The sequence below is a fragment of the Orycteropus afer genome, unplaced genomic scaffold (genome assembly GCF_000298275.1).
Source record: "Orycteropus afer afer isolate SDZICR_OR568_19922 unplaced genomic scaffold, OryAfe1.0 scaffold00136, whole genome shotgun sequence".
Lineage (NCBI taxonomy): Eukaryota > Metazoa > Chordata > Mammalia > Tubulidentata > Orycteropodidae > Orycteropus > Orycteropus afer.
The window spans coordinates 7,528,543-7,541,143 of record NW_006921723.1 but is presented as its reverse complement, the minus strand read 5'-3'; the positions used below and the strand labels follow the sequence as shown (position 1 = coordinate 7,541,143).

The 12,601-nt window shown below is 44.1% G+C and overlaps 1 protein-coding gene across 1 annotated transcript; it reads left to right on the top strand.

The window, feature by feature from the left end:
- Nucleotides 1-667: 667 nt before the first annotated feature.
- CUNH1orf174 (chromosome unknown C1orf174 homolog) lies at nt 668-7,156 on the top strand. The gene is given in 6 exon segments (XM_007945530.1): nt 668-678; nt 855-1,231; nt 1,234-1,475; nt 4,892-5,005; nt 5,916-6,401; nt 7,043-7,156. Coding segments are annotated over 6 exon segments (1,344 nt in total).
- Nucleotides 7,157-12,601: the final 5,445 nt, after the last annotated feature.

Below are 12,601 nucleotides of genomic sequence, written 5' to 3'. Positions count from 1 at the left end.
AATCCGGCTTGAACCTCTGGAAGTTCTCTGTCAATATACTGCTGCAAATGTTTCTGAATTATCTTCAGTAAGATCTTACTTGCGTGCGATATTAATGATACTGTTCTATAATTTTCACATTCTGTGGGATCACCTTTCTTTGGAATGGGCACAAATATGGATCTCTTCCAGTCAGTTGGCCAGGTAGCTGTCTTCCAAATTTCTTGGCATAACTGAGTGATTGCCTCCAATGGGGCATCTGTTTGTTGAAATATCTCAATCGGTATGCCATCAATTCCCAGAGCCTTGTTCTTCGCCAGTTCTTTCATTGCAGCTTTGACTTCTTCCTTCATTACCATTGGTTCTAGATCATATGCCACTTCCTGAAATGGATGAAGATCTTATCATGGAGGTGATTATATTACATCAGATGTCATCATGGGGAATGACTGACTACATGATAACTGTTAAACCAATGAGAATCATGGCCCAGCCAAGTTGACACACAACCTTAACTATCACAGGGCCCTTAAGTTTAAACTTCTTTGCTGTTTCAAATGAAGATTCAGTCCTTTCAGAAGAGATTAGGAAATATTTTATGACCTATTTCTCCCCCCAAGCAATAACATCTCTCAGCCAGAGCTCTGGAGCTGGGGACAGCAGCTCCTTTAGAGACATCTATCTTGGTATGGCGCTCTGGTAGCATAGTGCCTAAGGCACTTGACTGCTAACCAGAAGGCTGGCGGTTCAAACCCACCAGCCACTCCTCGGAGGGAAAATTGGGCAATCTACTTCCATAGTGAATACTGCCTCAGAAACCCAAGGAGGGGTCGCTATGAGTCGGGGCTGTCTCGACGGCATATAACACCAAACAGCAAACATCTTGGTATGGACATTGCTGCAGGAGAAGAAGTTTTCGTTGAATGTGTGAAAACCAAACACCCTTAGCTCCACCTGGAAAGCAAGATTTACCAGATGATGCAGTGGGGCATGGGGATCCCCACCATCAGGGTGTGAGGCAAAGGGTAATGCAATGTCATAGTGATGGAGTTGTTGAGACCAAGCCTGAAGGACCCCTTCAACTTCTGCTTGAGGAAGTTTAGTCTCAAAACTGTCCTCCTCACCAACCAAATGATCAGTTGTATTGAGTACATTCATTCAGAAAACTTCATCCACCAAGACATGAAGCCAGATGACTTTCTTGTGTGGCTAGGTAAGAAGGGTAACTTGGTCTACATCATAAACTTTGGGCTATCAAGAAGTACCAGGATGCCAGGACCCACTAGCACATCCCTTAACGTGAGAACAAAAACCTCACCAGGACCACACAATACACCTCCATCAATACCAACCTTGGAATCAAACAATCTTTACACGATGATTTGGAGTTCCTCAGCGGTGTATTAATGTACTTCAGCCTGGGCTCTCTCCCCTGGCAGGGGCTGAAGGCAGTGACCAAGAAACAGAAATACAAAAGGATTGGAAAAAAACTCACTGCCATCGAGTCAAATCCGACTCATAGGAACCCCTCCTTGGGTTTCTGAGACAGTATGTCTACAGAAGTAGGTTGCCCAGTCATCCTGAAGAGTGGCTGGTGGGTTTGAACTGCCAGCTTTCTGGTTGACAGTCAAATGCCTTAGGCACAAAGGGATTAGTTAGAAGAAAATGTCCACTTCCATTGAGGTGTTGTTACAGTGGTCTTCAGTTTGCCATGCACCGGTGAGCCACTCCGCTACACAGGGCATACATGCATGGCTGATGTCCTCTATACCAGTGGCTTCCTAGTGACACCCTCGACTTACAGCAGGAATATTAACACCAGGGCTCTCCAGGCTGCTCACCCAGCAATGCACATGGGACATAACATATAGACTAGACTACAGACAGACACCACGTGCTGCCCCTGCCAGGGACCGCAGCCTACATTGAGCTCATTCACCAGCTGGGAGGGGCGCAGGTGCAGGAGACTGCACCCACAGCAAGTCTTTTGGCACTGCCTCCATGGTAGTAGCCTGTGCTCCCCATGAGTCTAATGTAAACCAACCATCCTCTTGGTTAAGACAGTTTTGCTAAAAATTACTCGCTTATATCTATGTAAAGATGGAGAAATTATTTTTCTCTGAGTCACACACACCCATTCTAGGCACTGTGCCTCAGTTGTGAGGGAGCAGCCTGAGGTCTTCTCAGTTTGCTTCTCTGAACCACTCCCTCATGAGTAGGACAAAGGCTGTTGGGGCCCCAGTCTTCTCAGAGCACCACCCCAACATAGAACCTCCATTCCACGAGTGGGTGGCACCTCTGTGCTGTACTTGCCCAAGATTTAGCCTCAGCAACAGGTAGCTGGGAACAGGATGAGAAACAGGTCCTGCTCCTCCCAGAGAGAATATCTTCCGGTGGAAAAAGTAGCCCACATGCTTGACTGCAGCCTTCCAAAGTGGCATTAGCCTGCCGAGCTGGGGCAGGGAGGGGATGGTGCAATCTTGTTCAAATACCAGAAACTTGCCTTTCTTACTGAATACAGATTTCCTTGAATAGCTATTTCCTCGTTTGTTGTTTGCCCTTAAAATCATTTCCACCAGCTTTAGATTTTCATTTTTGTTGTTTCTATATTTTTCACTGGTTTCACTGTAGAACAGGCCAGTGGAGCGACTCATCCTGTCATGCCAGAAATTGATCTCTTATAGCCCTTTTGGGAAATCACATTTTTGCTTTGACATCCAGTTTTTAACCAGTTTATTGGAGGAGCAGAGAGGATTTCCCAAATAAATGTAATATATTTACTATTCACTTTTAATATTTTTCCAAATTTTAAGTTGAGCTTTAAAATGTTTTATTTTGTACATGCAATGTGGTATCCTGGACTGGATTCTAGAACACAAAAAGGACATTAATAGAAACTAATAAAATATAAGTGAAGTATATGTTGTTGTTGTCGTTACGTGCTGTCGAGTCGGCCCCGACTCATAGCGACCCCTCCTTGGGTTTCCGAGGCAGTATCACTACGGAAGTAGGATTGCCCAACCTTCCTTCCGAGGAGTGGCTGGTGGGTTTGAACCGCCAGCCTTCTGGTTAGCAGTCAAGTGCTTTAGCCACTATGCTACCAGAGTATATAGTATAGTTAATAGTATGAGACCAATGTTAATTTTTTTAGTTTAATAGATGCACTGTGGTTCTATCAACATTAGGGGAGGCTAGGTGAGATGTATATGGGAACTCTTTATACTGCTTTTGCAGCTTTTCTGCAAAACTAAACTTATTTCAAGATAAAGTTTATTTTAAATTTTATTATTTGTTTCTCTTTAGTAGAAAACTTTTCTTTGTATTCAGAATAAAGTAGAGGTGGGCAGATTTTTTTTGTTGTCTTCCAGTAATTTAATGGAAGGGGTATGAGAGGGATTGGCTTTTGTTTTTCATTTTACCTTTTGTCAAGGACTTTGATACCATAATAAAAGTTTGAAAACTTTTTTTAATGTGTAATCATTTTATCTTTTTTTTTTTTTTTGGTTTGTAGTTCTGATGGTGTAGTGTCTAAGGCATTTGACTGCTAACCAGAAAGCTGGTGGTTCAAACCCACCAGCCACTCCTCGGAAAAAAGATTGAGCGATCTATTTCCGTAGAGATACCGCCTCAGAAACCCAAGGAGGGGTAGCTGTGAGTCAGATCCAACTCAACAGCAGTGAGTTTTTTGTTTGGTATTCTGTAGTTGGTTAGTGGTTTATTCTTCTTTACCCACCCACCCCTGGTAACCAATAATATATTTTTTAATCCTTTTTCTTCACTTTTTACAACAGTGGTCTCATACAGTATTTGTCTTTTAGTGATTGACCCATTTCACTCAGCATAATGTCTCTGAGTTCATCCATGAAATGTTTTACAGATTCATCATTGTTCTTTAACATTGTGTAGTATTCCACTGTGTGTATGTACAATAGTTTGTTGATCCATTTCTCTGTTGATGGGCAGTTAGGTTGTTCCCATCATGTTGCTATTGTGAACAGTGCTGTGATGAACATGGGTGTGCATATATATATTCATGTCACACCTCTTATTTCTCCAGGATATATAGCTAGTAGTGGGATTGCTGAATCATATGGTATTTTGTTTGAGATTTTTAAGGAAATGCCACACCATTTTCCACAGATTGTACCATTTTATAGCCTCATCGGCAGTGTATAAGGAGGGTTCCAGTCCCAAAAGTTTGAGAACTTTCTGATGAAGGATATGTGCTCCTTATTCTAAGCACCTTTGAAGTTAGTCTGTTGTTGTTGTTATGTGCCGTTGAGTCAGACCCGACTCATAGCGACCCTTCCTTGGATTTCCAAGGCAGTATCACTATGGAAGTAGATTGCCCAACCTTCCTTCCAAGGAATGGCTGGTAGGTTTGAACTGCCATCCTTCCGGTTAGCAGTCAAATGCCTTAGGCACTATGCCACCAGAGCTCCCCAGTTGGTGCAGTGGTTAAGTGCTAAGCTGCTAACTGAAATATTGGCAGTTTGAACCCATCCAGTGGCTCTGTGGGAGAATGACCTAAAGACCTGCTCCTGTAGATTGCATCTTAGAAAACAGGTTCTCCTGTCAAGTGGTTTCTCTCTGAGTTAAATATTGACTTCATGGCACCTAGTAGCAGCTCACAAATGGTGGTTCCTAGAAACATATATGTTAAAGGGAAAAATTGTCCCATGCTTCATGGAAAGAGCAGATCTTGTGTCTTAGATCTAGAGAGAGCTTTGAATTTGCATATTTAGGACATAAGAGTCTTCCCATAAAGATAAAAATAGGGAGAGGAAGAGAGTTAAAATATGAGAGCCATCTTATATTGCTCAGGGTTTTCGGTAGTGAGGATGTTTTAATCCCCATGCTGTGTTTCTTTTCCATGAGTGTGTTTTCTGATGGAGCCTCTGGTCTGGTCTAGCTCACAGATGGAGTGCGGTCTTCAGCCCGCCTGAGGAGCCGAGGGTCCCCAGCAGCTGGGTTGGCCTCTGCACAGGAAGTGGATGTCCCCAAATCAGCCAAGGTTTTATGTCTGGTAAGGCTTTGTCATTGCTGGAAATGTCAAGATCTTGACTCACATGTCCATTTTTATAAAATGTCACCCAAATATTTACATCAGAAAAAATATTGAGTGTTGCTTATATACCTGGGGGGAAAGGGATATTTTAGAGGAAATGCTAACAGTACTGTAATTATCTTCTAAGAAAGATAAGTTCTTCAGTCCAGGGATTTGCCATCCACTCTGTACATGTGTCAGTGTGCATGCCTCAGACCCAGGCTCTGACATGTACCTTTGCTCATTTCTCTACTTCTGGTGTGTTCCTCTGAGTAAAGAGAGGAAAAATGGGCCAAGAAAAGGAAGCTTCTGTGGTCTACAGTTTGGTATAATGCAACTGTTCTTTCTAAGGAGTTCTTGTTCCTAGGATGACTGGTTTGCTCATAGGTAGGTCTGCTTAGTTGAGTTCAAGGCCCTGGTGCAAATAGGAATGGCTGTGCACCAGCAACAGCACAGCACCCACTACAGTGCTCAGCAGGATTTTGTTGAATCCAATTTAAAAATACTTGTTCAGCACCTGCTACATCCCAGGCACTGGTCAGTGAATGAAACAAAAATCTCTGCCTTCATGAAGCTTACAATCTTGTGAGAATAAATGAAAACTGGATGATGTAAATACATAAGCTCATGCTTCTGGATTTGCCTCAGGAGCTGCAGCACCCCTAGGAAAAACTGACTGGTGTGGCAGTGCATGTCTAGTTATGTCCCCACTTTCCCACGGAAGGAGGTGACAGAACAGTGAAACATCCCTGACTGAATGGCTCCAGCTGCAGCATTTACACTGTTTACATTGTAAGAGGACACGTTCACCTCAGGGGGCTTTTGTTTGCCATCCTTTTCGTAATCCTAGCTATGTCTGCTTTTCCCTTAGACCTTTCTTTTTTGACAGACTTCCTCATCACACAAAGCCACTGACAGGCGTATTTCCAAGAAGTTCAAGTACAATAAAGATAATCTTGTGAAATCAGAGTTGCAGAAGTTCATCACTAAGAGTGCTTCCTTGCCAAAAATTGCACCCAAGACCCCTTGTGCAAACAAATCTCTGGAGCTGGACGGACACCATGCGGTGCCCCCAGACAATGAAGCCGGTGTTTCTGCACATCAAGAGGGTGAAGGCCCCCCTCTCGGCCACTGTGGCATCCTGAGGGACGACTGTCCCACGCAGACTGACGATGGCCTGTCCCCACCAAAGCACACCACTGCTTCTGAAGCAGAAGGATCTAACAGTAGCTCCACAGCCTGGGATGAGTCAGTGCTAGAAGCCAAGGAGGCACAGAAGCCACCACTTCAGATGGACAACAGTGTCTTCCTTGATGACGACAGCAACCAGCCAATGCCCGTGAGCCGGTTCTTCGGGAACGTTGAGCTCATGCAGGTAAGATCAGCAGCATCCTGCTTCCATCAGCAAACCATAGGCTAATACCATGTACTCCTAAACGACCAATGCAAATATTACTTCAATAAAAGATAAATCAGAAAACACTAACAATCATAATTTCAACCCCAGAGAAGCAGGTGAAAGTACTGCTAGTTGGAATACTCCCTGCTAGTTGTACACTGCCTGCTGATAATCACTATCGGGAGACTTATGTTAGTGGGTGGAGTCGTGTCCCCAGCCCTGGGATGTGGGTGGTCATGTGTTGGCGTGTAGGGCTGGACCTCATGCTGCAGAGTTACTGAAGTCGTGTTTGTAATTTTGTAAATATTTACACCCTGCTCACTGTTGCTCTTTTTAATTTGTCACTCTGTTTTCCCTTCTTTTTCTTACTCACTCAACCCAATAGGGAATGAACCCTGATCCAGAGAACTGGCACCGCAACTCAGTTTTTTCTGGGTGTCTGAGAGGGAGGGCCAGACAAACCTTGAGGTTAGCATGGTCGCAGTTGACAGCAGCTAACAACAACAAAGGGGAGGGCCAGTCTACAGGGTCCAGAGCTGGTCTTGGTGAATTGCAAATGCATATATAGATGTAGTGTCATTTTCCATCACTGAAGTCAGTATTTTCTCCCCCACAAGGACCTTCCACCGGCATCTTCAGCTTGTCCTTCCATGAGCAGACGAGAATTCAGAAAAATGCATTTCAGAGCCAAAGATGATGACGATGATGACGACGATGATGCAGAAATGTAGATAATGAAGTGCACAAGATAATTTCTTTCATATATAATGTCATTAATAACTTGGCAATTTTGCAAATTGTAAGATTCATTAAAAATTTAGCTCCAACATGGTGGCATTGAGGAAAAAGAAGACATAGAGGGGTACATGGGAGGTACAGACAACAAAGATGAACCCTTTTGCACATACTGCGTTGTCAGTGAAGGGAAACATGGGTAGATGGGTGGATAGATGGGTGGACAGGCTGAACTATTAAGTATGTCTGTGAAGTGGGGAGTATACCTAAGACCATGTATAGGGTTAGCAAACAGTGGTCCTATAAGTGTATTTGTATGATCTGTAAGAATTCCCAGGTGTATGGTAGAGCTGACAAGGCACAAGGTTGTAGCTTGGTCACAGCCAGCTACCCAGAGGGACCGAGTAGTTGAACCTGCAGGCTTGGGACCATAGTCACAGGGGACATCAAGCTCAATTGGCATAACATACTGCACAAAACATTATTCCACTCCTACTTTGGTGAGTAGCGACTGGGATCTTAAAAGCTTGCAAGCAGCCATCTAGATGCAATGATGGGTCTCTCCTCATCCAGAGCAAAGAAGAATGAAGAAAACCAAAGATTCATGGAAACAATTAGCCTAGCGACTGGTATACCATGCAATCTGCAGCCTATACAACTGTGAGACCAGAAGAACTAGATGGTGCCTGGCTACCACTGTCAACCACTTGGAGGGAGATCTATGTAGGAGATCCTGGATAGAGAGGGAAAACAATGTGGAACAAAACTCAAATTCATTTGGAAAAAAAGGGGGGAGGACCAAGTTTGCTGATTTGATAGAGCCTGATGGAACCACTGAGACTATGGCCCCTAGCTGCCTTTCACGTCTGGAATTGAACCCATACCTGTGACTTCCAGCCAAACAAAAGACAGGCATATGAGTTGAACATTTACCTGAAATACACTCCTTGGAGAGAACAATCATGGGAGAAAGAAGGGCTGTTTATGCACAGGGAGACAGCTGAGGGGGGCAGGAGCACACGGAGGGATGGACACAGGGAAGAGGTAACTATCAGGAGGAAGTGGGAGGGAAGCTGTTGCATTGGGGTAAATTGTAGTCAATGCCATGAGACAAAAGCATATGTGAACTGCTGTATGGAAAGTGAATTTGCTCTGCAAATTTTCAACCAGATCATAAAAGGAAAAAAAAAAAAAAGCTCCAGGGAAATTTACCCTTAAGCAAACTTCAAAGCTGAACCATTGAAGTCAACACATAGTACAAACTTGTAGTAGCTGCAGGTTTATTGATATGAACTGTAACAATCTTGGGGATTGTAAAGCTGCTGTTTTCTATGTTGTATTTTTGTATATTACTGTGGTTTGAGTCAGCTGAGGGGGCTCAGGGTTAGATGTTGGAAACCTTTGTAAAGAAAAATCTTCACTTCAGCTCTTTAGTTTTGATAAGCAAGTTTATTTTCCATTGCCAGAATTTGATCATTCTTGTGATTAATTTGATAACAATTCTTAACTCTACTTTACTGCATATAAAGGTCATGTTTACCTTGGAAATTCTGCAAAACACATAAAGAAAATAAATATATTTTGAAAATATTTTTAAAGAAGTCTCAAACTATGTCCCTAAACTATAATTCTTTCCCAAATGTTTGAGAGCCAAGGGGAGAGAGTGGATTCTGCCCTGAGTTTTATACTTGTGAGACTGCCAGCCTTTGTACTTATTACCCAGCCTGAGGAGTGAGAACTTGAGGACAGATGGCTCTGGGTAGGAAGTGACATGGGCCCTCTCTTGTGCAGGGTATGGGATTTCTGAACTTCTGTGTCTCATCTTTGCTGTAGAAGAGTAGGAATGGGGGGAAGTATTTAGCACATTTGTTACCCTGTTTGTAGGGCAGGCAGCTAGCCAGTGAAGGCTGTGCCCTCCTCCCTGGTTTAGATGGTTTGCTGAGTATGACCATCCCCACCAGGGTTAACATTGAGGAGGGCCTTGTGATGTTCTTGCCCCACCCATGGTTGACACTGAGGAGGCCTTGTGACATTCTCATTAGTGGTCTGTGAAAAGATGCAGTATAGGGGTGAAACAGTGGGTGGTCCTCCCTACTGTCTGTCCTAGCATGACATGGACTACTGGAACAGCCAGGAGGAGGGAACCTGGGTCCCAGTGACTGACCACAAAGAGGAAAAGCACCTGTTGAGCGGAAAGACCATTAGGGTTTCTCATGCTGTATAAGAGAGTCTGATTGCTTTCAAGCTATTAAACATTCTTGGTTTAGTTTTAATAGCAGCTAGGTTTAACCCCATTAAAATGTCCTTTGAAACACAGGATGTATTTTACAGTATGGGTAAATTGGGAGCAAAATGCAATTGAAATGCCCTATAAGAAATTTTTCAACTCCTTGACCACTCTCACAGAAGTAATTTCCTCCCCGCAGTCCTTCTTTGCTTCCCATGTGGTCATTTTCCCATTAACAGTTGTGACCTTCACCTACTCTGAATAATTTTGTGATTTATTGATTGATGGGCTACTCTGTATTTAATAATTTGAAATTGTTGCTTGTAAAGTCATTTTATGGAAACCAGGGAAAATAATTTACAACTTCAGATTCCTGCTTGAATGTGACTATCAATCACAGCACCTTGTATTAGTGGTAATTGAGCTGCCTCAGAGTTGAGAATGCTGTCTTTCGTATAAGCCATCTCAAGTGAGCAACACTGTCCTGAATCATGACATGCCTGCAGAAGAAGTGCACTGCTACATTCCCACCAAAAGGCTGTGTGCTCCTAGGAGGAGTACTGTTCCCTTGCAGTTTTTAGCCTGGACTGACAGGAGTGTAAGGAGCTCTGGTGCAGTGGTCAAACATTGGGCTGCTAACCAAAAGGTCGGTGGTTCAAACCCATCAGCTGCTTCATGGGAAAAAGATGAGGCAGTCTGCTTCCATAAAGATTTACAGCCTTGCAAACCCTATGGGGCAGCTCTACTCTGTCCTACAGGATTGCTAGGAGTTGGAATCAACTTGAAGGTAGTGGGTCTGGTTTTTTGTTTTGTTTTTTGACAAATGTGCCCCCCAGAAATAAGTGTTGTAAATCGTAAACCCTATACCTGGGGTTCTAATCCTGTCTGGGAATGAGTTTCCTTTGTTATGTTAAGAGGCCATATGACTTCAGAACTAAAAGCAGATTAGGAGAAGGAAGCAGCAGAAAAGCAGAAATGGGGATAGATCGATCCCGTGCCACATGAAGACCACTCAGAAACCAAGGAATAGAAGCTAAAGAGACAAGGACCTTCCCCCAGAGCCAGCAGAGAGAAAGTCTTCCCCTAGAGCTGATACCCTGAGTCCGGACTTCTAGCCTCCTAAACTGAGAACACAAATTGTTAAAGCCACCCGCTTGTGGTCTTTCTGTCACAGCAGCATGAGGTAATTAAGATACCTTCTCAGCCTCCCTTGACTTTTAAGAATCAGTCCTTTGAAGGTCTTGGTATGTGCTGGTTGCATCCCTTTCTGGTTTACAATTTCACTTACAATGAGACGGCTTCCCCTATCCCCATGTGTCAGCTGGCATCACTAAGTTGAAGGTGTATGGCTTCAGGTGGCAATTTGAAGACTTCGAAGTATGGAAAATCGTGGAATCTCCTAAGTGTTGAAGGAGGCAGAGAAGGCAGATGTATCCATGAAGGTTATTGTCATGAGTGTGAGATGTGAAGAAGAAAAAAGGTGTCCCATGTGAAAGAAAATACAAGTGTTAGGGTTTCAGAAGCCCAGAGGAGTGTTTGAGGACAGGGACAGCAAAGGGATCAGAGCAGAAAACCCTTCCTGTGTGCTCACCAATGCAAACTACAGGACAGAATGTTAGTTGTGATTAGTTATTGTGAGGCCAATTCAGATAGCTTCAGGACTAGCAATACAAAATCAATGTCAAGCCCTAGGAAGAGAATCAAACTTCAAAAAGTATAACAAAATATGCATTTATATTACTCTTAATTATGAGTACTCTAGTGATATACTGCCAGTTAATCTGCCAGCATGTAAAATACATGCCTGAGCCAGGCCACTATAGGAGGGCAGGTTGTGTTTATTCAAGTGCTTGATTAGTACAAAAGAGTATTAGTAGATCTATCCCATAAGTATCCCTTGCTTTATAGTGAGATGGAAGTCTCCTGCAAAATTGACACTAAAATAAATTGTATTTTCCTGTTCCCTCATATACATCTGTGCCAGGATCCCTGTAGTGGTTGTATTTGTGTGTCAACTTGGCTGGGCCTGGTTGAGTGGCTGGGCAGCTGGTGGTAGTTATTCCCCATGATGAGACTGGCAATCACCTCCATGGTGGGACCTACTACAAACAGCTGAGTAGCTGCTTTAGGAATATGGACTGCTTCCTGTATATAAGAAAGCTTTGGGAATGGTCTCTAGCTTATGGCATGCTTGGACCCTGCATGTAGCCATGTTGTCATTCAGCAGCCTGCCATGCTCTGCCCGACCTTGGGACTTACAATGGACTTGAATGAATGGCCTGCCGTGTGGTTTGGTAACATCGAGACTGTGCCATTTTATTTGTCGACCTTAGGCTTGTCAGCCTCAGCAGCCAGTAGCTGCCTGAGTAAAGAGATACCTCTAGCTTCAGTGGGCCAGGAGCAAGAGGCAAAGCTGAAGCCCAAGGTCGAAGGGCTTTCACCCAGCCCCTAGAGCTTGGCACTTTGACCTTGGACTTAAAGCCTCCAAACTGTGAGAATAGACAGACTCCTGTTTGTTCAAGCCATCCCATTTGTGGTATATTCTTGTCAGAGCGGCACTAGATAACCAGAACAGAATATGGTACCAAGAGAGTGGGGTGCTACTCTGACAGATAATTAAAATGTGGAAACAGCAGTGGAGTGCGTCCTTGACCCAAGACCTTGGCAAAGAGACCCCATCATACGGCATGAGAGATGACAGGAGCAGAGCCCAGAGACTAGCATGAGAGATGGCAGGAGCAGAGCCCAGAGACCGGCATTAAACAGCAACAGGCTTACCAGCCCAGAGAGGACAAAGCTGGATCCTTTTGGAAAGGCGGCTTCCTGACAGAGTGGGTTGCCTTCGGGCATTAATTGGTGAAGAGACCAGCATAAAATGGAGTAGCAGGTTGGCCGGCCCACAGAGCAAGAAAGCTAAGAGTCCTTTGGGCAGAAAGATTTCCGGCGGAGTAGGTTGCCCTCGGACATTAATTGGCAGAAGTTGAGAGACTAAGTAAACAGGAAGCAGAGCTGCCTCAGCCTCAAAGGATAGCCTTTGGGGGTAGAACCACCATAGCCCCCTAGGTTTCAAAGAGTTAGACCTTCATGAATTTGGTTCTGGAGTGTGGGGCTGCTCGTTCATGTGAGCTAGTGGGATGGAGCCTTAGCTGCTGCCCAAGAATGAGGGGGCAGGGCTGCCATGCCCAAGAGGGAGAGGAATGGGACCCACCAGGCC